General features: G+C 49.3%; 1 protein-coding gene across 1 annotated transcript in view; it reads left to right on the top strand.

The window, feature by feature from the left end:
* The window catches only part of LOC129464220 (uncharacterized), a 241,888-nt gene extending 234,037 nt beyond the window's left edge, over window positions 1-7,851 (top strand). Inside the window, exons 4-5 of the mRNA XM_063619319.1 lie at window positions 3,820-4,066; window positions 7,581-7,851. Of these exons, the coding sequence (XP_063475389.1) occupies window positions 3,820-4,066; window positions 7,581-7,766 (433 nt within the window). The 3' untranslated portion in view covers window positions 7,767-7,851. The remainder of the gene's footprint in view (window positions 1-3,819; window positions 4,067-7,580) is intronic.
* Window positions 7,852-26,041: the final 18,190 nt, after the last annotated feature.

The raw sequence follows: 26,041 nt of genomic DNA, 5'->3' as shown, positions 1-26,041 counted from the left end.
AGGGATTATAAATTATAACCCCAAACTTTTGCATAACTCTTTTTATTCTAAAAACCTCTTGTCCTTATAATGAGTGGTTCATGCTAGTTTGCAGTGTGTATTCGACAGAGAATTTCTGTTGCTTTGTCCCCCGCTCCCATCAACTAAAAAAATCTACAAATGAAAACTCTAGGAGACCAGTTTCCCATTTGGTACCAAAGCTAAAAATGAGTTCCCTCAACTCCTCAAAAAAAAAAAAAAAAAAAAAAAAAATCAAAGTTAGTACCATTGAATGGGGTTTAGTTAATCTTATAAGTTTTTAAATAAGCATGCCGACTTGCAGCAAAATCCTGTGCTACATTTGTGCTTGTTCTCTGGAAAGTTTAGAAGGCAATTTCTGTAATGCAGAAAAGTCTGTACCACTGACCTCCCAGCCATGCCACAAGATATTTCTGGTCTGAATTCTTTCTGTGTCTTTTCTCAAAGCCAGAAGTCTTGGAGAGCATTGAGAGCCAATTGTAAATATTAAGTCAGCTGGAGGTGATGTGGGAATAGTGGAGGGAAGAGAAACTATGTTTAGATTTTTTTTTTTTTTTTTTTTTGAGACGGAGTCTCTTCTGTCGCCCAGGCTGGAGTGCAGTGGCGTGATCTCAGCTCACTGCAAGCTCCACGTCCCAGGTTCATGCCATTCTCCTGCCTCAGCCTCCCGAGTAGCTGGGACTACAGGTGCCTGCCACCACGCCCAGCTAATTTTTTGTATTTTTAGTAGAGACGGGGTTTCATCATGTTAGCCAGGATGGTCTCGATCTCCTGACCTTGTGATCCGCCCACCTCGGCCTCCCAAAGTGCTGGGATTACAGGCGTGAGCCACCATGCCCGGCCTAGATTTTTTTTTAATTTTAAATGGTCGGGATTCCAGACAGGAAAATCAGCCATATTAGTGCTACACGAGAACACCTATTCTTCCTACAGGCATGCTGGCTGCGGAGCTTACAGAGACATGTGCACACATACATGCAGTGAATATCTAAATTTTCTTCCTGATAGCTATGCCATTTAAGGGTTGAGGTTGATATTTCTTCACTTTCAGCCCTCTGCTCTCTACCTCATCTCATTCTTTCTGGGACCATCCTATATGCACTATTACTTCGATTATTTGTTTCTTATCAACTGATGTTAAACTACAAGGATTTGCATTGAAAAGACACAAAGAAAGAGCAAGCCATGGCACATCGCCAGATGAAAGAGTAATGTTCTGGTGAATTTAGCCTAAATAATTTACTGCTATATAAAAGTGGAAAAGTGGAAGGTGAACCCTTTGACCAATAAATCTCTCCTGCCCATGAAACCCTTATCTGGTCTCCTCCAATGTATTCCACACGCGGAAGCCATCATCACAGGCTAGGGCTTGTGATTTGTAAACCTTGATCTTCTGCACTCCGTGTCCTAAATATGGATAATTAGCATCAGTTTATCACGCCTCTGCATATTTTCTCTTCTCTCCAAACATGCATGCTTCTGTTGGCTGCCATTCTGCTACAGAAGATTATGGAGACAGATTGCAGAGAATGAATGTGCTAAACGAGATTAGGAAGGAATAGAAATAGCAACTTGGCCAATAAATTCCTCGTGAGAGCCTTATCATGCAATTACACGTTGACTTGCTTCACACTCTCCCAGCCTCTTAATCCAACACCCCCACCAGGAATGAAATTTCACTAATTTCTGAATTACTGCATATCCTCCTGACTTGTTACTGAGAATGGTTGGAAGGAGAAACATTGCTGAAAACAACATGTAAAACTTTATCATAAAAAGTAAACTTTAACTGTCAAAATGGGTGGTATGAATTTGGAATGTTTAAAGCATTTTAGCGTCGATGAATGGATGCACAAAGTCTTGGCATAGAGAGAGATTCAACTTTTCTTTGAGATTCACCAATTCTGCGATTGTGCCACCTTTGGGGATTCAGAACTGGCTGGGGGGTGGGTGTGTTCCTTGCTCTTAAACAGGACTATCTGATGTGTTTAAAAACAGGACAAAGCATCCACTGATTTTTCTGACTTCTCATTATTACTGATAACAGTCGCGATGCCTCTGGGTAATTCTGGGCAAATCACTTGACCTCTTTAAGTGCCACCTCCTCCTAGCTTAGATGCACCGCTTCACCGCCACAGCCCCTCCTGGCGCCAGCGTGCTGCAGCTTCTCATGCACATTAATGTATATAAGTAGGAAAAGTCTTGCCTGTTCCAGATCTCCAAGAATGCTGTAATAGGGCATCTACAGGGGGAGCTCTCTTCTTGCTCTTCTCTGCCTGTTAATGTGATTCTCCCAGGGCTTTATAATAAGTTAGTTAGGTATTTAAAGAGGCCCATTAAACCTTTCGATCCACCAGGGGACTATTTATAGCACAGAGCAGCAGTCAGACATTGTGGTGCCCCTACAAAAGCAAGGCTCTACAGCAGGAGAAAGAAAACCTGGCAGGCCTGAACGTGTGTTTACTAGAAGGAATGGAAATATAGCTCAGATATTAAAACTTGTGCTTAATATTTGTGCTTGCAGAAAAGGAAAGGAGTCCAATTCATGGTGGCAAGAATTAATTAGCAAAAGAAATGCACAGCGACTGTAAAAAGAGTTTTACACATAGATCATAATGTTGTCTTCACTTTCTTTCCCACAAGTAATGCCTATGCGGGTTCACTGACAAGAGGGCCCTATGAGCCATCCAGAGAAAAGCTTCCATATTTCCCTTCCAGAAGACCTGCTTGCAGGCCTTGAATTTTGAGAGGTAAAACTGGACAGCATTCATTTGATGAATAGGTATTGAGCATCTCCTCTGCACACACTGCCAGGCACTGTTGCAGGACCATGGGGTGAAAAAGCAGGAGGAAGGAGCCCTGCCCTGGAGGAGCTGGCCATGGGGAGGAAGCCAGCCCCGATGTTGTTGCCCACCTGCTTGCCTTCTGCAAGCTGGTTGCTTTTCTACTGGCTGCCAAGAATCTCCTTTTTTTTGGAAAGAAAGCCAGCCTGGAACCCTCATTTACCTTGATTGGGAGGGAGGGACCCAAGGGCCTGGGAGGCAGCCCTGGGAGGCACTGGTCTGAAGGGCTAGACTCTTGGTAAGAACCTCTGGAAGAACGCCTGTCTTCCGGAACCAGACAGGGAGGCGTGCAATGGGGTGGGGTGGGGGGTACTCCCAGCTGCAGGCACCTCTACTCCTATCTGCAAGAAGACATACACACACACACACACACACACACACGCACGCCCTAGGTGTCAGAGAAGTCCTCCCTTCCCTGTACCTCCTCCTTCTCAAGCCCCTGAAATCCAGAGGTGCCTGTTTCCAGGCGCCAGCCTTGCTGAGTGGATGTGGGGATGGAGGTCACTGGAGGCCCAGGGCTGGTTTGTTGTTTTTGTTTCCTGTTAGGAGTACTGTGGAGGCTTTGCAGTGCTAGTTTTGGGAAATCTTAGGTTTGGCTTCATCTAATTCCTCTACTGGAGCAAGGCGTGCAGCCAAGCCTGCTTAGACCTCCCCAGGCCACGGGCCCGCGGCAGACCTGGGGCTTGCAGCCCAGCTCAGCACCTGCAGGCGGGGGACCGCGCTCTTGGCTCGAAGACCCCGCCCTGGGCAGGGGACAGAAAATATGAAATCAGATGGGGAGTTATTAATAACTGTCCTCTCCTCCCCTCTGCCGTGTTTCCTGAATCCGTGCGCTATGCAGGAGGGGGGCGGGGGCGGGGGCGCGGGGAGGAGGAGGGGGCCGTTTGCCATTAATCTGGGAACAAGCGGCTAACCTCGGTGACTGGTATTTTCGCTTTTCTTTTCTCACTTTTCTCAGTGTGGGGAAAGCAGTCAAGCCCGCGCGGAGCGATTGTGAGGGGCTCTGCTGGAATTTGGCAGCGCGGAGGCTTGGAGAGAAGCCCCATGCTGGCTCCCATTCAGCCGGCCCGTTTTCCTCGAGCTTTGGAAGTTTCACTCAGCCGTGCACTCAATGGCTTCACAAAGCTGATTACAAGCTTCAGCGCATTCCTGAAGGAGCCAAAAGCGACGCAGGTGCAAACGAGCCGAGGGAGCCCCTTATCCCGGTGACAGAATGGGACAAGCTGGGAAAGGCTTGGACCACACAAATCCAAGGCTCACCAGGCAGCAGAAAGCCTGCCTTGGGAACCGGGGGTCATTATCCGCCCTATTCAGCGGGGCCTGGGGACCCTGGGGGCCCAGCGAGGCCAGCCCGGGCGGGAGCACCGCCGCCAGCGCGCGCCGGCGACGGGGGGAACCCCGCTGGGCGCTGCGGCCAGGCCGGGGCTGAGGGCGCTGGGCTGTGCGTTTGCACTAATCTGTGTTCCGGCGGGCTGGTGTCAACCCTAGTGGGGACATGGGAGAAAGAGCACGCCAGCAGGCCACGCGGCGCGTGGGCAGTGCGCAACTTCTGTCGGCGTCCAAGCTGCACGGCCACGTCTCAGCCGGTGCCCACAGGCCATGGACACCCAGCTCCGGGGTCGCTCTGCGCCCTTTCTCCCCAGCCCACCTTTCCCATTGGTCCTCTCTCCTGTCCGCGTGGCAGCGCGGCCCCGCAGGGAGCGACCCCGAGAGGGACAGTGACCGCACGCGTGAAGTGGGGACGGCGGGGCACGGGGCCGTCGTCTAAGAGCGTTCGCATGGCCGAGGACGCTTTCGCTGCGAGTTTGGGGTCGAGGGGCAGTTCCCTCCCGGAGTCATGAACTACGTCTCCTCGTGTTCAGGGACCGGAAACCTGGGGCTGCGGGCGCCAGAAAGAAAAGGGCAGCGCCTCGCGGAGCGCGCGGGGGAAGAGGGACTGCGGCAGCGGGACACGGGGGCGGGAGGGGCGCAGCGGGGAGCTGGAGCGCAGAGGAGGGGAGCGCCGGGGGGCGGGGAGCGCTCAGGCAGCCACCCTGTCCCCGTCCTGAGCCCCGCGCTGCGTCTAGGAGGGCGCAACACGCAGTCCCCGCGGGGGCCGGAGCTCGGAGCCCCCTAGTGCATGCCCCTCTCCTCGCACCCTGCCGAGGCCTCGGCCTTGCCTGCCATGCCCTGGGCCTGGTTGTGCCCGGCGGTCCCCGCGGGCAGGGCGCGGGCAGGCAGGGCGCGCGCGCCGACGCTCTTTTGTCTGATAACTAATTTGAGTTAATGCGATCTTTATGTAAAGCTAACAGCGGATAATTGTCTATTTTCTCGCCAACAGTCTCCATCACAATCACTTATCTGGAAACCTGCGGTTGGATTAATCGTTATATTCCCGAGATGAGCGTCGCTGCAATCCGCAGCGAACGCGGGTGGGGACCTGGATACGCCTCCCGGGCGCTGGCGGGGCCGGTGCGGGCCAGCTCCGCTACTGCCTGAGACGCAGTGTGCCCAGGTGTTGGTGCCCGCGGGCGAGGGCTGTGGGGCGCCTTCCCCAGGACTTGCTTGACTTGCTTTTCGCTCGAGTGGGTGGTGCGCGGGTGCGGGAGGCGGAGGGAGGAGGAGGGGTAAGGGGAGGAGGGCCTGTGGGGCTGCGGACCCGGAGCAGCCTGGGTGGAGCGCGGCCTCGGGAGGCCCTGGGTGCATCGCGGAGGGGCCTGGGGGCCTAGGCGCCGGAGGAGACGTCGGTGCCGGAACGCAGAGTGTTTCACTTGGGAGAAACGTTGCCCTCGGGCCCTCGCCTCCCTCCCGTCGTCTCGGTTTTTCTGGCTTCGTCCTTCGTCCCACCCACCCGTTCCCACCTCAGGTGCCTCCCCCAGGATCCCCTCCTTAAGGATCCAGGTCTCTGAAAATTATTGGCAACAGTTACACGCCCCACGATTGAAATCCGCAAGAAAAGAGTCCCAGTTCTGCAGGCCGCTCCAGGGCTAGGGGTAGAGATGGTGGCAGGTGGTGCGTCAGCTCTCTAGGGAAGAGGAACTTGCATTACAAAGACTTGTCTTTCTGAGCTGAAGTCAAAACAGGGGCGTCAAGCGCGCTCCGTTTGGAGGCGGTGGAGGGGCCGCGCGCCCGCGCTGTCCCAGCCGGAGCTATCCTGGCTGGTGATTGGAGGTTTAACGTCCGGGCTTCAGGCGCTTCTGCAGCTCAGATTTGCCGGCCAAGGGGCCTCAGTCGCAACTTTTCAAAATGGTGTTTCTGGAAAATAACAAATTCAGACTCAACTGGTGACAGCTTTTGGCTATAGAGAATGAAACTTCTTCCCTTTGGCGGTGGAACTCTTAAACTTCGAAGAGTGAAAGAATACAATGAAATAAAATGCCATAAGATCACTGGATTTTTCAGATAAAGGAAGACCCCAAATTACTCCCAAAATGAGGCTTTGTAAATTCTTGTTAAAAATCTTTAAATCTCGAATTTCCCCCTGCAACATCTGATGAGGGCTTTAAGAGCAAACGAGCAAATCCCACCTCGAGAATCAACAAACCCAAGCTCTAGCCAAGGCTCTCCCCGCGTGTTCTTCTCGTGACCTGGGGAATGTACCGCCCCATCGCTCACCTGGCTCTTGTCACCTCGGTCATCTTGAAGTGATCCGTGGACAATGCGCTCCCTGCCGCAGCTCCGCTGGTCACTCAGGCAGAACGGGGTATGCAAATGGCCTGGAGAGGCCGAGGCCGAACACTGCGCCCATTGTCCCGGGCGCTCAAAGCGCCGAGCAGCTGCGCAGACTTTCTGGGCTCGGACCCTCGGCCGCCACGCTAATGTCATCATTGCAAAACATCAGATTTTGAAGAACTATGCAGTCTGAATTCATTAGCAGCTTTCTCGGCGAAAGTTCTTTCCCCGGTGACAAGTTTCAAAGTCCAGACCCCCTCCAACGTTGGTAGGGGTAGGAAGAGGAGGAGAGGTCCGGGGAGGGGGGGTCTTTCGCAAGTGGCGCCTCGGGGGATCCCTGCTCTCCTTCTGGTGCATTCCGCAACTTTAAAAGCCTTCCTTGGGGTTCTGAGCGCGGATGTCTGGCTCGAATGACCTGAGATTTGGACATATTCCCATTTTCTCCCGAGTGTTGCTTTAATGTTGCAAGTTTAAATTCACTGAAAGAGGCCCAGATATCAAGTCGAGTGAATTTCACAGACATCATCTTCTGTTTTAATGATCGCGGCAGTGATCGTTTCTGAAGTCATATCCTTTAGGGTGAACTCATAACAATGCATGTCAGAGAGGCTGCGCGCCCTAAAGCAAAACAGTTAAAACATCAGGCCACGCTCCTCAAACTGCAGGATTGCAAGCAGCTCACAAACTTCCAGTCCCCACCCCGAGGCGAGGCGAGTCTCAGTGACTTAAGGACCTGCTTGCACTCCCGCTCTCCACGCCCGGTCCCCTGCCCGCACCTGCCCAAGTGGCCTCGTTCCTCTAGAATCTGGACGGTGGGGAGGGGTGCTCGTGATGCCCCGGGATGGGTGCAGGGCGGGGACCAGCGAACGAGACCCAAGGGCGCTAGAACCCAGGAGTGCAAACCACCCTTAGGGCCTGAGGGACCCAGAGGCGGGTGGAGTCGCGTTTCTCAGATTCGTGGGAGGCCGCAGGCGCCTGCAGAGACAGTTGTCCCCCCCCCCCCCGGAGCAATGCTAGTTCTCTTCAGGCCCAGGCTCTCCACTAACGCGTCCTTCCACTTCCTCACAGGACTCCAAGCTGCTGTCCCCTCTCTGCCGCATCCGAGGCTGGAAAAACTTCCTAGGAGAAGGCAAGAGAAAGCCACCAGACCAGAGCCGAGGACTCAACTTTAAGGTCGAAGACGGCGGAGGGGCAGGTTCTCCCCTGCACACCCCAAGGCCTCTCCTGCACCCACGAGGCCTGCTCTCCTTCTGACAAAAGGAGGGGGTAGGATGTGGAGGGGTAGTGCAACCAATAATGTTTTTGTAAACACAACAGGGAAATACACGGAGGAAATCTATTTATTGGGTGTGTCATTTTTGGTGGAGGGCGGGGTTGTAAGTGGAGTCATCTAGACCCAGGAAAAAGCTACGGGGCAGGCGGGGTAAGTGGGGGAACTCTTGGTAAATGTGGATAATTTTGAACTGGAACACCATTTTGTTTTCTCCCTGGAGAATTGTATGATGTGGCCTGAAGGCTCTGGAAAGTCACAGATCAGACCCTGCAGGAGGTTCTTCATGTGTGCCAGCCCCTGGCTGGGCCTGGGCAGCCTTGCCTCCATCTTCTGGCCCCAGCTCCTGCCACCATTCCTGCCACTCCACGTGCAGACAAGGCTGCTGAAGGCTAGAGACAGGGCTCCAAGCCAGAGGCCGGCTTTTTGGAGATGTGGCTGTGGGAGGGGAATCCCAGGAAGTTGCATAGAGAGGGTGTTTTTGCCAGCCTGGGTCACCGATGGCCAGTCCGGGTCACTGATGTCTCCCCAGCGGTGAGGGGGCACTGCCTGGCTAATTGTGGGTGTTCAAAATCTGTCTGTTGAGGGAATGCAGAGGTCATCATTGGGGGGTGGAGCCGATGGTCCGCGGAAGCTCTGGGCACAGGTTGGACCTCTTTCCTGCACAAAGAACCCTCCAGGGTGCCCAGTGGTTCTGGCCAGCGCCGGAGCCAGTGACCCTTGGCTTGTTCTGGCCTTCCTCCCCTTCTCACACATGCATTCTCTTGCACACGTCACACACATTCCTACACACTCACACAAATTCCCACACACACAAATTCCCAGAATCAATCTCCCACACACACATGCAAGTCACACACTCATTCTTACATGCGATTCAGATTCACATGATTCACAGATGCAATAGACTCACAGACACTCTTACACATGACACAGTTGCACACTTGCAGCCACACACATACACACGCACACGCACTGCAATCCCTTTGCGTTTCCACGGTGTCGAGGGCTGGCTGAACACCAAAGTGGCTCTTGGTGGCTGGGCAGGACTTCTCATGGGAGGGCAAGTCACATAGCTGGAAGGTTACTAGCTTAGGGACATAATTTCCTTATTGACTATAATTTCCTTATAGAAATTCAATAACTATAGCAGAAAATGGAGAATGAGGACATTTTATTTCTCAATGTCAACAGTTCCTTTTCTCCTGCGTCTTTGGAGCAGGCTTCTGCCTGAGGCTGCTGAGGTGCTCTGGTTTCTCGCTGTTTTCAGCGCCTCTAGGTTCAGGCTTTCCTCAGTGCATTTTCCTCGGCTGCCCTTGGACTTGTGTTGTCCGGGGTGGTGGCCACTGGCCCCCAGTGGCTACTGAGCAGGGAGAGCAGGGCCCCTCTGCAGTGAGGCATGCTGCTCGGTGTAAAACACACACGAGATTTTCCAGATGCAGTACTGAAAAGCATGTGAAACACCTCAGTAATCACTTAAAATATTGATCACAGGTTGAAATGATTATATTTTAGATACCTTAGGTTAAATAAAATATATTATTGAAATTTCGCCTTCTTTTTGCTTTCTAAAAATGTAGCTCTTAGGAACTTTGCAATTACCTACATGGCTATTTGTGCGTTATCTTCCTGCTGGGCAGTGCGAGACCTTCTCACATATCCTTCAGAAATGGCAAAGGAAAAGCAAAAATGGTGGAGAAGGCTGAGCACGTGGCCTCATGGGAGGCCAGCTCAGAGCTGTTCTGAAGTTGCTTTTGTAACACAATCTATTCTCAAAGCTCCTTTTCTTTCAATGGGGCAGGGTGGGGTTGGGGGGGGGGGCATTACACCTTGTATTTCACTTCTCGATTCCTTTTCTTTCCATTTTAATTCTGTCTAATTACTGTATTGTGATCTCAGTCAGCAATCTTGCATGAACTCTGCAGTAACTTCTGAAGACTCTTGCTCCAAGTGTTTGATAATGAGGAGATGTGCAGGACTAAAGCGACTGTGTGATGTCTGCACAGTTCGAAAGCCCGCTCTCCTGTTACTTTCAAATCTCGGGTCAGCATTTCGGAACTTTTCTGCTTTACTTTTTCCACACACACCTCTCACTTCAACCACCTACCATCACCACAACCCAAAACAAAGCAAACCAACAGAAAGCTTGAGCAAGAATTTACATCTGGGAAAATGCTTCTTCTCATCAAGAGTGGAATTCCTTTTTATTCCTATAATTGACTCACAGCTTCGAAAATCTGTGAAGTCATACATACTTTGGTCACAGAAGTTGCAAGAAACCATATTTGCAAACATTTTATTTTAAAGAAGATATTTAAAACTATTTTACATATTAGCCACAGATTTCTAGAAGTGAAGTTATAAAAACTAGAAATTATATTTTGCCTTTTGATGATAGCAAGTGAAAAGACTGCTCCAAGAATGTTTTCAATAAATTCAGTATAACTGCAACACAAAAATTCTGCATGCAGGCTTCATATACACACATTATAATTTTATGCATTTATCTTGAGAGTTCTATAACTAATTTTAAAAATGCAACAAAAATGTGAAGTCTACTTTGCCAGTAATGGAAGTGTCTCATAGATAATTCTGAATACAATTAAAATTTTGTTTTTATCATAAAAGGGAACTGTCTTGTTCCCATTATTAGTATGTTGTCCACTTACTGTTCTGTTTCTGGCTAAATTTAACTAGAGGAAAAAGAAAATGTTGTGAAATGCCAAGGATGGGCAAAGTTTTGTGGGTAAACTAATAGAGATCGTTAATTTTGGTATTAACTCTTTGGGGAATATCACTCTTGTTAAAATTTAAGCAAGGAACTAGTAGAAATATTTTATTCTTTAATCAAACTACCTTTTTTTAAAAAAAATTGCCAAGGAAGAAACTAAAAAATTAGCACATATCCTGTTAAAGAGCCATCAACATCCCTTTGGAAACTCTGGCACTGACTTTGGACGTGGAGGATGGTCTGTTCATTTAGTATATGTATTACACAGCCTCATTTGCATCATCACCTTATAAAGCCAGAGAGACTCTCATTTGCTTTCTGTTTTTCTTCTTTCCCCTAAGGACTACAATGGTTATATACTTTCAAATATTCACAGACGAGATATTCTGGATAAATAATCTAAGATTAACTAAATTAGGTCAATGTTCATACAGCGCCAGTGTGATATATCCCTTGTGCTGAAATTATCTGGTGTCAGCTACATTGATTGAAAAAGCATTACAGACCCAAAAGGAAAAACACACACACACACACACACACACACACACACACACACAACTCTTATTACAAGATGTCTCAAAAGCAGATAAGAAAGCAACGAAGTCTTCTGGTAAATGAGGGACCTTATCTAGATTTTAATATGGCAGTAAGCAAATTACAAATGTTTCTGCAAGTTAGACAACTTGCACGGGAAAACAGACGTTCCTAAAGTTCCCATAATTCTAAGCCAGTTATAGAGTTTGCACATCATCTGTGCTGGTGGGTTCTTTGTGCTTTTCCTCAAGACACATTCCATATAAGGGCAGAAAAACCATCAAGATTCAGGTCACACTGGCTGGGCTGTTTGACTCACTCTAGGATGGAGACAGCTCAAGAGAAGGACGCCTGAATGTCATTGTCGGAGGGCTACTTTCTGCTTATCTACATATTGTTTATATCTACTTGACACATTGTTTCTCTCTTTCTGAAAATGGCTGTTAATATAACAAAGTCCTTATAACAAAACTAAAATGTCAAGGGTTGGAAAAGAAGGTTCTTGAGGCTTTCATACAGAGGCCATATTTGCTGAAGTCAGTAGCAGAACTCAGCTTGTTTTCACTGGGTAGCCTCTTTAGTAATTTTGTAGGTGAGAAAATGATTTCTTTGATCATTATGATTATCATCCGTTTATCAGTCAAAGTTCACTGAATTGTTACTCCTGTCACCATTATAATCTATTATCACAAAAGGTATTTAACAAGTTGATAATTTGATAGAATGAACAGAATGGCTGTCAGAACATATATTTCAGAAACAGACACAGACTCATCTAGCAGGCTGCTGCCCACAGAGGATGCCATTCCATTCAAAAAATTACTATCTTTAGGGCATATTTCTGAGAGGCAATAATGACAGTAACCTTCATCTTCATCTTCAGGACTAAATTAAATTTCTAATGCATGCCTGGGCATGCAAAAAACTAACAAAATAAAATTAAGAAGGAAGCCCAACAGCCTAAAACTGGAATTTCTGATTGCATTCTAATACAAAAGTGAGTACTTTGAGGGAGAGCATCATAGTTGTTCAAATACTGCAGTGAGCCACAGCTGCAGGTGGGTGTGGACTCTAAGAAGCAGCTGCTGAAACAAGAATTATATAAAGCAAAATAAGTCAGAGGCCAAGATCTAGAATGAGGAATTAAAAACAAAGGAAAACATTAAGCTTCATGAAAAACAAGGGAGTTGGAGCTTTGCTCACCCATCTCCTGTTGACGTCAGGGGTGAGCTGATGCCCATGGGGTCAGTGTTCTCCTTCACGTCTTTAGCTTACCTGCAGCCTTGCTATCATGTTTGTCTGGGGCAGGTGAGATGGGGTCACCTGCATCCATGCGAAGAGGGGTGAGCGAGAATTGAACGTGGCCTATGATCTTTTGCCCTCCTTACTTGACTCTTAGAAGCTTCTAGATGCACCACCATGATTTGACCTCAGGGTCTTGAGCATGAACCCCTACATGGAGTTGCAGAGAAGCCTTCAGAAGACCCACCACAGGTGTCCTTTCAGTTAGCAGGCTCACTGCCCACTGCACTCCACTGGTTTGGCCTTCCACACACCGTCTCACTGCTCTTACCAGCCCACCACCCTAGCCCATCACCCTAGCCCACCACCTTAGCCCACCACATTGGCCCACCACCCTACCCCACCACCCTAGCCCATCACCTTAGCCCACCACATTGGCCCACCACCCTACCCCACCACCCTGGCCCACCACCCTGGCCCACCACCCTAGCCCACAACCCTGGCCCACCACCCTACCCCATCACCCTAGCCCAGCACCCTAGCCCACCTCATGCACCAAACCCAGGACCATCCCAGAAGCAGACGCAGCAAATGACCCTTCCTCCAAGCCCTCCAGTGCTTCTACTGAAGCCCATTTCTCCCCAGAAGAAAACTAAGTCCATTCCTTCTTTCCTGCTGTGCATTTTGTGAGGATGGACTGGATAGAGGCCACAGAGCATGAGTCAGACGCCCATCACACCCAGTTCCTCTCTGATCTGAGACGCCCATCACACCCGGTTCCTCTCTGATTGGAGCAAACCTAAGGTTTGTGGCTTTTAAAAATGTCTATTTCATGTGTTTCTCTATTAAGGAGGAAAGGTGGAGGCAAGGGTGGGAAGGGCTCTCAAAGCTCCTTTCATGGGAGGATGTTTCTGAAGATCTGTGGCATGGTCTTTTATTTCTAGTCCAAAAAAAATTAACTGATACCTTCACTGGAGATTATTCATAAGCAAACACAGTAACTTATACTCTTTGATAAGACAGGAAAAGATGATAGGGTAAGAATTCAATGCAATAGATGTTTGTCAGGTATCTACTATATTTATGGTACTTTGCAAAGTGCAGGATACAGAAATAAAGAAGATGTTGGTCATGAATCATGCTCTCATGAAATTTACAACCTTGTAGCGAAGAGACAGTAAACACTTGTTCAGCGTGACAATTGCAATTACAGGTAATTCAGTGGGGCACTTAGAAAGGAGTGGCACTCTCCTCCTGGGAGATGAGAGAATGCTTCCCAGGATCTCAGTCTTGAGGAAAGAGGAGAGGAAGGGAAAGACATTCTTGCAGGGGAACAGCATTTACAGAGGCACGGGGCAGGACATAGCAAATCGTCTTCGGGAAAGTGGGCCCCATACCAAGGGGCAGAGCTACAGGAATAGACACTTTGATGATTCTGCAGAGGAAAGGATGGTTCAGGGCTGGGCAGTCAGAGAAAGCCCCCCAGAGGAAGATGGAATCTGCTCAGGGCCTCCAAGCAAAGCCCCTGACTGGAGGGCCTGAGTGGAAGGTAGCGGTCCCTCGGCAGAGGAAGTGAGAGGCTGCACTGGCTTGTTTGCAGAATGCTTGCATTGTGGGTATGCCTCAGCTTGGCTGAAGCCAAAGACGCTGTTGAGTATGTGAGCAGAGGGTAACCATGTTGGAGGAGGAGCATCTGGCTGTGCAGTGGAGGGCCTTGGATGGCAGCTGCATGAATGCTGACCTGATTCTCTGGGCAGTGAGAACCTCTGGAGTGATTCTGAGCAGTGGAGTACTGCTCAGTGCAGTGTTCCTGCACTGAGTGACCTGCAGCATCTTGGTGTATGTAGCAGTGTGAGGTCCAAGTGGGGACAGCTCACTATGACAGCTGCTGTGAACCTAGTCTTCAAGCACCTCTTGGTCCATGAGAATCGGCCCTTGAGAAGAGTCTGAGCAAGTGTACTCATTCAGGGAGAGAGAGAGATCCATGCCTGCACTGGAGCAGGTGGGGAGTGGCCACACTCAGGATTCTTGGAAGAGGTGAGTGGCCCCTGCGTGGTACGCATGGCACCAGGGCCTGCCTGTATGACCCTCCACAATGTCTCCACTATCTGGCCCCTTGTTATCCCTTTGGTTGAATTTTCCATTTACACTTCCCTCTGCTCAACCCACATTAGCCACTTGACCCCTTCCTGCCCCACTGCGGGCTCTGGCACTGCTGCTTCCCTTTCCCCAGAGGACTCTGCCCCTCACCTCCTCACCTCCTGCCGTTCGCCTTTTGCTCAGAGGCCACCTTGTCACTGAGGCCCTCCTGACCACCTGTTTAAATTGGCCCCAACCTCTTTTCGTCTTCTTTCGTCTCCACAGCACTTTCCCCAGGACCAAGCCAAATCCCTCATTGGCTTTCTTTGTATTGTCTCTGCACCCAGAACCAAGCTTCACCCGGGAGGGATTCCTGTCTGTGCAGCGCATGCTGCATCCTTGGCCTCTGTGCCTGGAACTAGCCAGGTGTGTCCTTCGTGTGTCCTGGATATTTTCGAAGGAAGGAGGAATGAACACGTGGCTGAGGGTGAAACATGATGAAGGCCATGAGGAGGAGGCCAGCTTTGGAGACGGAGAGAGTGATGTCCTTGGATGCTGGGAGTGAATGGCCTGGGGAAACCCTGCATGTTTGGGCAGCAGCCTCTGGCCTCCGGGAAGCAGAGGGCTGATGAGTGCCGTGAGTCAGGGTGAGTTTTGCCAGGTCAGTCCTGGGGCAGCCGGCACTGTGGGATCCTGCGAGGTGAGTGGAAGGGCTGGCCGTGGGTGAGAGACAGAAAAGGCATGTGTAGGACAGCCCAAGTGCAACGCCATTCACTGAGGCACTTTCTGAAGAACAGATGGGGCCCACACGCACAGAAGAAGGTTTGCTACATTGGGTAAGAATCATTTTCCGAGCTTTTTTGATGAAAAAATTGAATTGCCAAAATTAATATCTTGATCAAATATAAAATCCTTTTCCCATTATGATGGGTAATAAAAATATACATCTATACTTAATGTTTAAGTGTTTATAGATGACATTTTTGGTTGATTTTTCAAAGAATGAAAGAAATTAAAACAATAAAATGGGAGCATTTCAAAAGACGTCTCAGAACATTTTGTATTCTGGTCTGGAAAACTATTTTCACTTTAAACCTTGTGAACACAAGCTTTGAAATACTGATGACTTGGCAGTTAGCTCACACACCTTGAGAAAATTATTTACATCCAATTTGTACAAGCAGAAGCCACATACCTTCCAGAGGATGTTTTCTCCTCTTTGGATTTAACTGGTGGGAGAACAGAAGGCAGAGCAGGGCTGGTTCATGCGCCTGCCTGGAGAGAGGTGGAGACACTCCGCGCAGCTTCTCTGTGTGGCATCTCAGGCTCTAGCCCTGCAGGCGGCACGCAGCCCGGCTACGGACACACTGGCTACACGGCGGCCGGGGCCAGCGCTCAGAGCCCATCCTCAGCCCCAGCCCTGCACCAGGATGCATGCTGCATCTCCCACAGGATCAGCTCACCCCACCTTCAACACAACCTCCCAGGAACTTTGCATCCCTGTGACCACTTTAATAATGAGGATACTGCAGGAATCTCGGCTGCAGCAGGGCCCCGCGTTCACGCTCAGCCATGCTGCTGGGCCGCGTCCCAGACATTTGGAGGACAAATACAAGACAGAAAGAGACATGCTTGCCATCCATCAATGCTGATTATTAACAAAACAACACAATAGTGACACCTTCCTATTTTTTAAACAACATGAACCTCTTTTCCCCAAATGAGTAGAGATGATCTGAAAAAAAAAGCATGATGCTGGTGAGCCGTCCATGTTCACACATTTCAAAAACCCAGTCAATGTTACTGTCCTTGTTTCCTCTCCAGCTCACTCCTGGAGGGAAGGGCCCCAGGAGGGCGATGCGGGCAATGGGCTGGCGGGGATGAGGCATGGTCTCTGTGTGCCCAGCACTCGGCACACGCCTGTCGGCACAGCCCAAACACCAGCACCTCCTTTCGTACCGAAAGGTATCATGCCTGGCTCAGATGATCAAATACACGGACAACCCAGTGGAGGGGAAGATGTTGAAGGAACATGGGTCAGCAATCCTGAACATCCTGTGCTCACAGCAAGGACACAGGGGAAACTGAGGCCTGCTATACGGGGAGAGCTGTAGAGGAAGGGAGGGTGGGCTTGGGGAAACCTGAATGGAGCCCTGCAGTTGGTGGAATTGTGGCCCCCCAAGGAGACAGGTTGAAGGGTTAACCCCCAGTACCTCAGAATGTACCCAGCACAGCGCCCTGTGATCACCTTCCATTCTCTTGTCCCTGTCCCTCCTGTAAGGAAGGAAGGCTGTCTCCACTGGACTTGGACCATCAGCTCTTAGGACGGTGCCTCGCACCTGCTGGACTTGGTTGTCCAGGAAGGAAAGAAGGGAGGGAGGAACAGAGGCAGGTAGGGAGCCAAGGATGAAGAGGGAGAGGAAGAAAGGAAGAGAAGGGACTACACATTAGAAACGGAGTCATTACAGACGTCATCACTGGGTAAGATGCGTACCCATCTCATAGACTTTGCAGGTGTCCACAGGCTACTTCAGCCGGAGTAGAGCCAGCCCTGGTCCACTACAACTTTGTCCTTAGAGGCAGGGAGAGACAAAGTGGGAAGAAAGGGACACGGGCGTGTGAAGATGGAGGCAGAGTGGGGAGTGATGCAGCTGGAAGGCCAGGAACACCAGGAATTGCTGGCAAGTTCCAGTGGCTGGAAAGGGACAGGAAGGACCCTCTCTAGAGATTTCCGACAGAGCACAGCCCTGCGGACAGCTTGATTTCCAACTTCCATCTTCCAGGACTGTGATGACACTGATTTCTGACATCCAAGCTCCCCTGTGTGGGATACTTTGTCACCGCAGCCTTGGGGGACTGACAGACAAGCCTTGCCAAGCAGACATGGCCCCCGGCACCCCCGAATACCTGAGCAAAACACAATGTGGGCATGTGGTTTTCACACCCTGCAGATTCACATGGACACACCCCAGCTTCCAGTTCTCGGGCCTGCACCAAAGAGAGATGTCTCCGGGGCACTGGACCAGCCCAGGGGCTCACCGGGACCAGGTGGCCCACTTAAAACAAGATACCTAAGGGGACTTGGAGAAGGCACGGCCCTCCACCGTGGGGCAGTGTGTCGGGAAGCCAGAATGTCCAGGGCAGTGGGGCAGTACCCTGGGGTCTTCTAGCCCCAGGCCCACAGGGATGGAGGAGGCTGCAGCCCAGCCCGGGAGAAGGGAGCTGTGTCTCAGGGCCATAGCTGGAAGGGAGCAGCAACCTTCAGCTGAAGAAGCCACCTGCCCAAGGCCCAGGGAGGAGCAGGAGTGAACACTCCGCCGCCACCTCCGTCTCTCTCCTGCCTCCAGTCCTGCAGGGAGTCCTGGCACCAAACCCAGATGGAGCTCCAGGGCAGAGGGTGGGGAGAGCCTAGGGGAGAACACTGCCTAGGGATGAAAATCTGCAGGCTCCAGGGTCTTCACTTCCTTACCCGGAAGCGAGAGGTTGAGCCTGCAACCGAGGTCCCTGCAGCAATAACCTTGGACCTCCAAGCCAAGTGCCTCGGTGGAAACCCTGGGGGATGGGGGGACATAAACAGAAGTAGTGCAGCCAGCTCTACCTTCGAGGAGGAGGGGGTGCCACACAAACAGGCTTGTGAGCCTCGTGTCGGGGCGTTGGGGCAAGGCGCTGAGGCCTGGGATTCCGTGCAGTGCTTATCCTGGGTCCTGCTGCACCGGAACAGGACGATGGCTGAGCCACATCCCGCTCTGTGTGTGGTACAGGAGAGAGGAAAGGGAAACTCTTCGTTTATAAAGAAATACCCAATATATCCCACTCTACTTAATTTGAATTTTCAGGTTGACGTCTCTGTTAGCATTTTCTTTCCATGTGCACACTGAGCCAGCGGTCAGTCCCCGGTCCCACCCCTCCCACTCTGTCATCTCTGCTGTGCTGGGCCCAGGGCCTTCAGGGTGACTTGGGCTGGGTGTGGAACCTGCTCTCACGGCTCCTTCCTGAGCGTCGTGGATGCTGCATCGGGGTGCATGAGGGAGGCCTGAGCATATGACAGTTGGCCGCGGTGATTTCCCATCTGATTGCATCTGTGCAGGGCAGTGCAATTGCCAATCAGTCCTGGAGGAGATTAGACTCAGAGCGGCCTTTTCGTGGCTGGGTCCCGCCTTGGGATGATTCTAAAAGGAGGCGGCTCTGACGACGGCCACTTAGGTCTCGGAGGCCCTACCACTCAGGGAGCCTGCGAGCTTCTAGGGCTGCAGAGGGGCTGGCGTGTTTTCCAGCCCCCGGATCCCCGCTGGGCCTGCCAAGCCCCAATCAAGGGGCTGTCGCTGAGGCTGCCCCTTCAAGGGATTGCTGGGGGCGGGTGGGGAGGGGATGGACCATCTCGGGACCCCTAATAGGCTTGGCAGCCTGGGGCTTTCACCACAAACCCCAGGCACAGGGAGCATGGCAGGCGACCCCTGAGTGTGCTGTGGCCTCCGTCACAGGCAGGTTGGGAGGTTGTCACCAACAATGCCAGCCACGGCAGCCCAGCCCTGCAACGGCTCAGACATGTGCCCACTAGTCAGATTGGGGAACCTGCAGGAGGCAAGAGGCGTGCCTTGGTTCCACTTACAGTCCTCTGAGAACTCTGAGAGAAATCACACATTCTGAATTTGAATATGAAGAATAATAAATGAGAAATGAAATCACAACTCCTGATATATCGAAGGCACCACTGCGCAGCAGACAGGACTTTAAATAGATTCAGGTAGACACATTTCAAAACGGGCAATTTGGATATTAAAACTCAAATGGCATCAGTGACTTTAGGGAGCATGTGCCAGTGACACGCACACAGCTGAGACACACAGTGACACGCACACAGCTGAGACACAGTGACACGCACACAGCTGAGACACACAGTGACACGCACACAGCTGAGACACAGTGACACGCACACAGCTGAGACACACAGTGACACGCACACAGCTGAGACACAGTGACACATGTACAGCTGGGACACATAGTGACACACACAGCTGGGACACACAGTGACACACACATGGCTGGGACACACAGTGACACACACATGGCTGGGACACAGTGACACGCACATGGCTTGGACACAGCAACACACGCATGGCTGGGACACACAGCGACACATGCGTGGCTGGGACATGTAGTGACATGCACACGTCCGAGACACGCAGTGCTGAGACATGCAGTGACACACACACATGGCTGAGACACGCACACAGCTGAGACATAGCCCTGCTCGTGGCACCTGCCCAGTGGGGCTGCTGCTAGTCACAAAGACCACTCCTGGGTTCACGAAGCCCCTCTGCCAAAAACTCCCCTGCCCTCCTCAACCTGTGTCACCGAGAGGCTCCTCCACCTTGGCACACTGCCCTGTGAATCCCTTCCATTCCCCTGCCCCTGTCACTCCTGTAAGGAAGGAAGGCTCTCTCCATTGGACTTGGATCCTCAGCTCTTAGGACAGTGCCTGGCACCTGCTGGACTTGGTTGTCCAGGAAGGGAAGAAGGGAGGGAGGAAAAGAGGAAGGGAGGGAGTAAAGGATGAAGAGAGAGAGGAAGAAAGGAAGAGAAGGAGGAAGAAGGGAAGGGAAACAGGAGGGGAGGAAGGGAGGGCAGAAAGAAGGAAGAGAGGAATGAGGTAAGGGTGGGAAGCAGGGAGAGAGGAGGGAAAGAAAAGAAGAGGCAAAGGCAGGAGGACTGGAGGGAGGGAGGAAGGGGGGGTAGAAGGAAGTGGAGAAAAAGAGGGGCGGGGAGGAACAAAGGGAGCAGGGAAGGAAAGAAAGGAAGTGTAACCAAGCAAAGAGAGCAGGAAAGGATTAAAGCCAAAACCCTCCAGATAGTGTGGACTGATCCCCTTCCTTCAGCGGTGTCTAAAGGAGAAAGTGGTGTTTCTGGGACAGCACAGGAGAGCCAAGAGTCTGAGCAGGGGTGAGCTGAGGTCCTGCCACCCCAAATGCCACGGCGCCCTCAATGGACCCCAGACGAGCTCTCTAAAAGGGGGAGTCTGTTCCAGCAATCGGCTGGCACAACTTGCCACAAGTCCTATTTCATTTATTATATTTATTTTTGCCATCCTCTACTTGCATTATCTAGGAAAAAAAGGCATTCTTTTGCGACAGGTTAAGGAGGGGTAGAAGTAAATGAAGGGACATGATAAAAAAGGGGTTCTCCCAATAATGCAGGGTGGCCTTGCCTGCTCCAGGACAGGCCTAGCTCTGTTCTAAACACAATTGTGTGACGTTCCGACAGACACAGGCGGCGTGACACCAGCGTAAGAAAGAAGTACTTCTAGTCAATCTTGGAAAGGTCGCAACCTGTCTCAGGACCTGCCAATGCTTTTAAAAGGATGAAGACATTTACTCTGACCTTAATAAGAAGCACACGGATCTCTGCCTTTTTACTGTTGTAAACCATCAATGCTCATCTGCAGCTGAGTGGTCTGAAGCAAAGAGCTATAAAATCTCAGTTTAAAGCCTTGAGCTAGGAGGCTCCAAATTTGGGTGTGGACAGCTTTTCCCATCACGGATAATGAGATATTTTACCTTTGACAAAAGACTATAGATGTAACGTACACAGATACGTGAGCTCTAACCTTGCAGATTCTTTCTGTGGGGGTGGCATGGGGTATTCACAAGGTAAATGTGAGGGGATACCTCTCATCCCACGGCCATTTTTCTGGGAGTTGAGCTGCATTAGCTTCCTTCTGCAGACGCTTTTGCACTCAGACACAGAGCCGTCCTTCTGTTCTAAGAGAAGCAGTGAGGAAACAACTGCTTAGGCATGTTCCAGAAATCCCCAAATGCAAAGAGTAATTATAGTCTTTTTTTTTTTTTTTTTTGAGACAGTTTCACTCTTGTTGCCCAGGCTGGAGTGCAATGACGCAATCTCAGCTCACCGCAACCTCCGCCTCCCAGGTTCAAACCATTCTCCTGCCTCAACCTCCCAAGTCGCTGGAATTACAGGCATGCGCCACCACACCTGGCTAACTTTGTATTTTTAGTAGAGACAGGGTTTCTCCATTTTGGTCAGGCTGGTCTCGAACTCCCGACCTCAGGTGATCCACCCGCCTTGGCCTCTCAAAGTGCTGGGATTACAGGCGTGGGCCACTGCACCTGGCCAATTATAGTCGTTTTTAAATTTCTTGAAAATAGTTGTTGAAAAGAAACACCCATAAAACTGTTACGTGGTCATGCTCAGTCAGTGCACGTGGAGAGGTCAGGATAATGACCACGATTTGGGTTATTTAAATGGCTTATTTGTTCATTTCATTTGGATAAATACAAATACATATTTATGAGCTCTTATAAGATTCTGTTTGATTTTACTAGCCAGGCACGGTGGCTCATGCCTGTAATCCCAGCACTTTGGGAGGCCGATGCAGATGGATCGCCTGAGGTCAGGACTTCGAAACCAGCCTGGCCAACATGGTGAAACCTTATCGCTACTAAAAATACAAAAAAAAAAAAAAAAAAAAATGCATGGTGGCACGTGCCTGTAATCTCAGCTACTCAGCTACTCCCAAGCTACTCGGGAGGCTGAGGCAGGAGAATCGCTTGAACCCAGGAGGCAGAGGTTGCAGTGAGCCGAGACCACACCACTGCACTCCAATCTGGGCGACAGGGCGAGGCTCCATCTCAAAAAAAACCAAAAACATACTAAATATATGAAGTACAGTACCATCTCATTATGCTTTTAATTTCCATTCATTCCCCAGTGAATAATGATATTGAGCTTTTTAAAAATGTGTTTATGGCCAGGCGCAGTGGCTCATGCCTGTAATCCCAGCACTTTGGGAAGCCGAGGCGGGCGGATCACAAGGTCAGGAGATCGAGACCATCCTGGCTAACACAGTGAAACCCCGTCTCTACTAAAAATACAAAGAATTAGCCGGGCATGGTGGCATGTGCCTGTAGTCCCAGCTACCCAGGAGGCTGAGGCAGGAGAATGGCGTGAACCCGGAAGGCGGAGCTGGCAGTGAGCCCAGATTGCGCCACTGCACTCCAGCCTGGGTGACAAGAGTGAGACTCCGTCTAAAGAAAAAAAAAAAAAAAAAGGTGTTTATTTGTCACATGTGTTTTCTTTGGTAAAGTATGTGTTCAAATGCTTTGCTAATTTCATTCCTGGGTTGCTTGGTTTCTTATTGTTGAGTTTTGAGGGTTCTATATATGGCCTGTATGCAACTCCTTTGCCAGGTATATGATTTTAAAATATTTTATTCTAATCTGCATCTTGTATTTTTACTCTTTTAGCACTGACCTGGACAGAGCAAAATGTTTTAATTTTGATGAAGTTCAGTTTATTAATTTTTCCTTTATGGCTTTTACTTTCAGTGTCGTATCTAAGAATTTTTTGCTAAACCAAGGTCACAAGGGTTTCCTTCTATATTTTCTTCTAAATTTTTTAGAGTTTCATGCTTTATATTTAGTTCTGTGATCAATTTTTAGTTAATGGAGACCTTTTTATTTTCACATGTAGATGTCTAACGGTTTCAGTGACATTTGTTAAAAAGACTGTCTCTTCTCCATTGAATTGTCTTTGTACTTTTGTTGAAAATCAATTGTGTGAGTCTATCTCTGGACTCTATTCTCTTCTATTGATCTATGTCTATCTTTTTGCTGGTATAACATTGTCTTGATTATGGTATCGTTAGAGTAAGGATTGAAATGAAGTAGTTTCAATTTTCTTTTTCAAAATTGTTCTGGTGTTTCTAATAACTTGCCTTTTTGGGTAGATTTTAGAATCAGGGTTTGGCTATTCTGAAACAGTCCTGGGGAGGTTTGGTTAGGGTGGCCTTGGACCTATAGATCCAGCTGGGAAGAATGTACATGGCAACCATAGTAAGTCTTCCAATTCATGCACACAAATATCTTTTCATTTATATAGATTTTCTTTGATTTCATCAGCATTTTATAGTTTTCAGCATACACATCCTGCAATATTGTTTCATATGAATAACTAAATGTTTTATTTCTATTCTGCATTGGAAATGGTTCTTTAAAAAATTGATTTCCAGTTGTTTATGTCTAATATATAGATACACAACTGATTTATTTTCAGCATATTGACTGTATCCTGTGACTCTGCTAGACTTCACTGTTAGTTCTAGGACTTTCTATGTAGATTCCACAGGATTTGTTATGTAGATGATCATGTCATCTGTAAATAGAGACAGTTTTATTTCTTCCTTTACAACCTGTATGCTTTGTTTTGTTCCTTGCTTAGTTACACTGACAAAGATTTCCAGTATTATGTTGAATAAAAAATAGATGCAGTGACATTGAACAAATTTACCTTTTTCCTAATTTTATGGGATAAGTAGTCAGTCTTTACCATTTAAGTATGATGTTAGCTATAGGTTTTTTGTAGATTACTTTTAACAAGTTAAGGACATATCCTTTTATTCTCAGTTTGCTGAGAATTTCTATCAAGAATGAATGTTACAGGAGGGAGCCAAGATGGCCGAATAGGAATAGCTCCAGTCTGTAGCTCCCAGCGTGAGCGACGCAGAAGACAGGTGATTTCTGCATTTCCATCTGAGGTACTGGGTTCATCTCACTAGGGAGTGCCAGACAGTGGGCGCAGGACAGCGGGTGCAGCGCACCGTGCGTGAGCCGAAGCAGGGCGAGGCATTGCCTCACTCGGGAAGCACAAGGGGTCAGGGACTTCCCTTTCCTAGTCAAAGAAAGGGGTGACAGACGGCACCTGGAAAATCGGTTCACTCCCACCCTAATACTGCGCTTTTCCCACAGGCTTAAAAAAGGGCACACCAGGAGATTATATCCCGCACCTGGCTTGGAGGGTCCTACGCCAACGGAGTCTCACTGATTGCTAGCACAGCAGTCTGAGATCAACCTGCAAGGCGGCAGCGAGGCTGGGGGAGGGGTGCCCGCCATTGCCCAGGCTTGCTTAGGTAAACAAAGCAGCCAGGAAGCTCGAACTGGGTGGAGCCCACCACAGCTCAGAGAGGCCTGCCTGCCTCTGCAGGCTCCACCTCTGGGGGCAGGGCACAGAAAAACAAAAAGACAGCAGTAACCTCTGCAGACTTAAATGTCCCTTTCTGACAGCTTTGAAGAGAGTAGTGGTTCTCCCAGCACACAGTTGGAGATCTGAGAACGGGCAGACTGCCTCCTCAAGTGGGTCCCTGTCCCCTGACCCCCGAGCAGCCTAACTGGGAGGCACCCCCAAGTAGGGGCAGACTGACACCTCACACAGCCGGGCACTCCTCTGAGACAAAACTTCCAGAGGAACGATCAGGCAGCAGCATTCGCGGTTCACGAAAATCTGCTGTTCTGCAGCCCCCGCTGCTGAGACCCAGGCAAACAGCGTCTGGAGTGCACCTCTAGCAAACTCCAACAGACCTGCAGCTGAGGGTCCTATCTGTTAGAAGGAAAACTAACAAACAGAAAGGACATCCACACCAAAAACCCATCTGTACATCACCATCATCAAAGACCAAAAGTAGATAAAACCACAAAGATGGGGAAAAAACAGAGCAGAAAAACTGGAAATTCTAAAAAGCAGAGCGCCTCTCCTCCTCCAAAGGAACGCAGTTCCTCACCAGCAATGGAACAAAGCTGGATGGAGAATGACTTTGACGAGTTGAGAAAAGAAGGCTTCAGACGATCAAACTACTCCGAGCTATAGGAGGAAATTCAAACCAAAGGCAAAGAAGTTAAAAACTTTGAAAAAAATTTAGACGAATGTATAACTAGAATAACCAATACAGAGAAGTGCTTAAAGGAGCTGATGGAGCTGAAAGCCAAGGCTCAAGAACTACGTGAAGAATGCAGAAGCCTCAGGAGCCGATGTGATCAACTGGAAGAAAGGGTATCAGTGATGGAAGATGAAATGAATGAAATGAAGTGAGAAGGGAAGTTTAGAGAAAAAAGAATAAAAAGAAACGAACAAAGCCTCCAAGAAATACGGGACCATGTGAAAAGACCAAATCTACGTCTGATTGGTGTACCTGAAAGTGACTGGGAGAATGGAACCAAGTTGGAAAACACTCTGCAGGATATTATCTAGGAGAACTTCCCCAATCTAGCAAGGCAGGCCAACATTCAGATTCGGGAAATACAGAGAATGCCACAAAGATACTCCTCGAGAAGAGCAACTCCAAGACACATAATTGTCAGATTCACCAAAGTTGAAATGAAGGAAAAAATGTTAAGAGCAGCCAGAGAGAAAGGTCGGGTTACCCACAAAGGGAAGCCCATCAGACTAACAGCGCATATCTCGGCAGAACCTCTACAAGCCAGAAGAGAGTGGGGGCCAATATTCAACATTCTTAAAGAAAAGAATTTTCAACCCAGAATTTCATATCCAGCCAAACTAAGCTTCATAAGTGAAGGAGAAATAAAATACTTTACAGACAAGCAAATGCTGAGAGATTTTGTCACCACCAGGCCTGCCCTAAAAGAGCTCCTGAAGGAAGCACTAAACATGGAAAGGAATAACCAGTACCAGCCACTGCAAAATCATGCCAAATTGTAAAGATCATCGAGGCTAGGAAGAAACTGCATCAACTAACGAGCAAAATAACCAGCTAACATCATAATGACAGGATCAAATTCTCACATAACAATATTAACTTTAAATGTAAATGGACTAAATGCTCCAATTAAAAGACACAGACTGGCAAATTGGATAAAGAGTCAAGAC

Source organism: Symphalangus syndactylus, chromosome 15 (assembly GCF_028878055.3).
Source record: "Symphalangus syndactylus isolate Jambi chromosome 15, NHGRI_mSymSyn1-v2.1_pri, whole genome shotgun sequence".
Taxonomy (NCBI): Eukaryota; Metazoa; Chordata; class Mammalia; order Primates; family Hylobatidae; genus Symphalangus; species Symphalangus syndactylus.
This window is presented reverse-complemented; position numbering and strand designations above follow the sequence as displayed.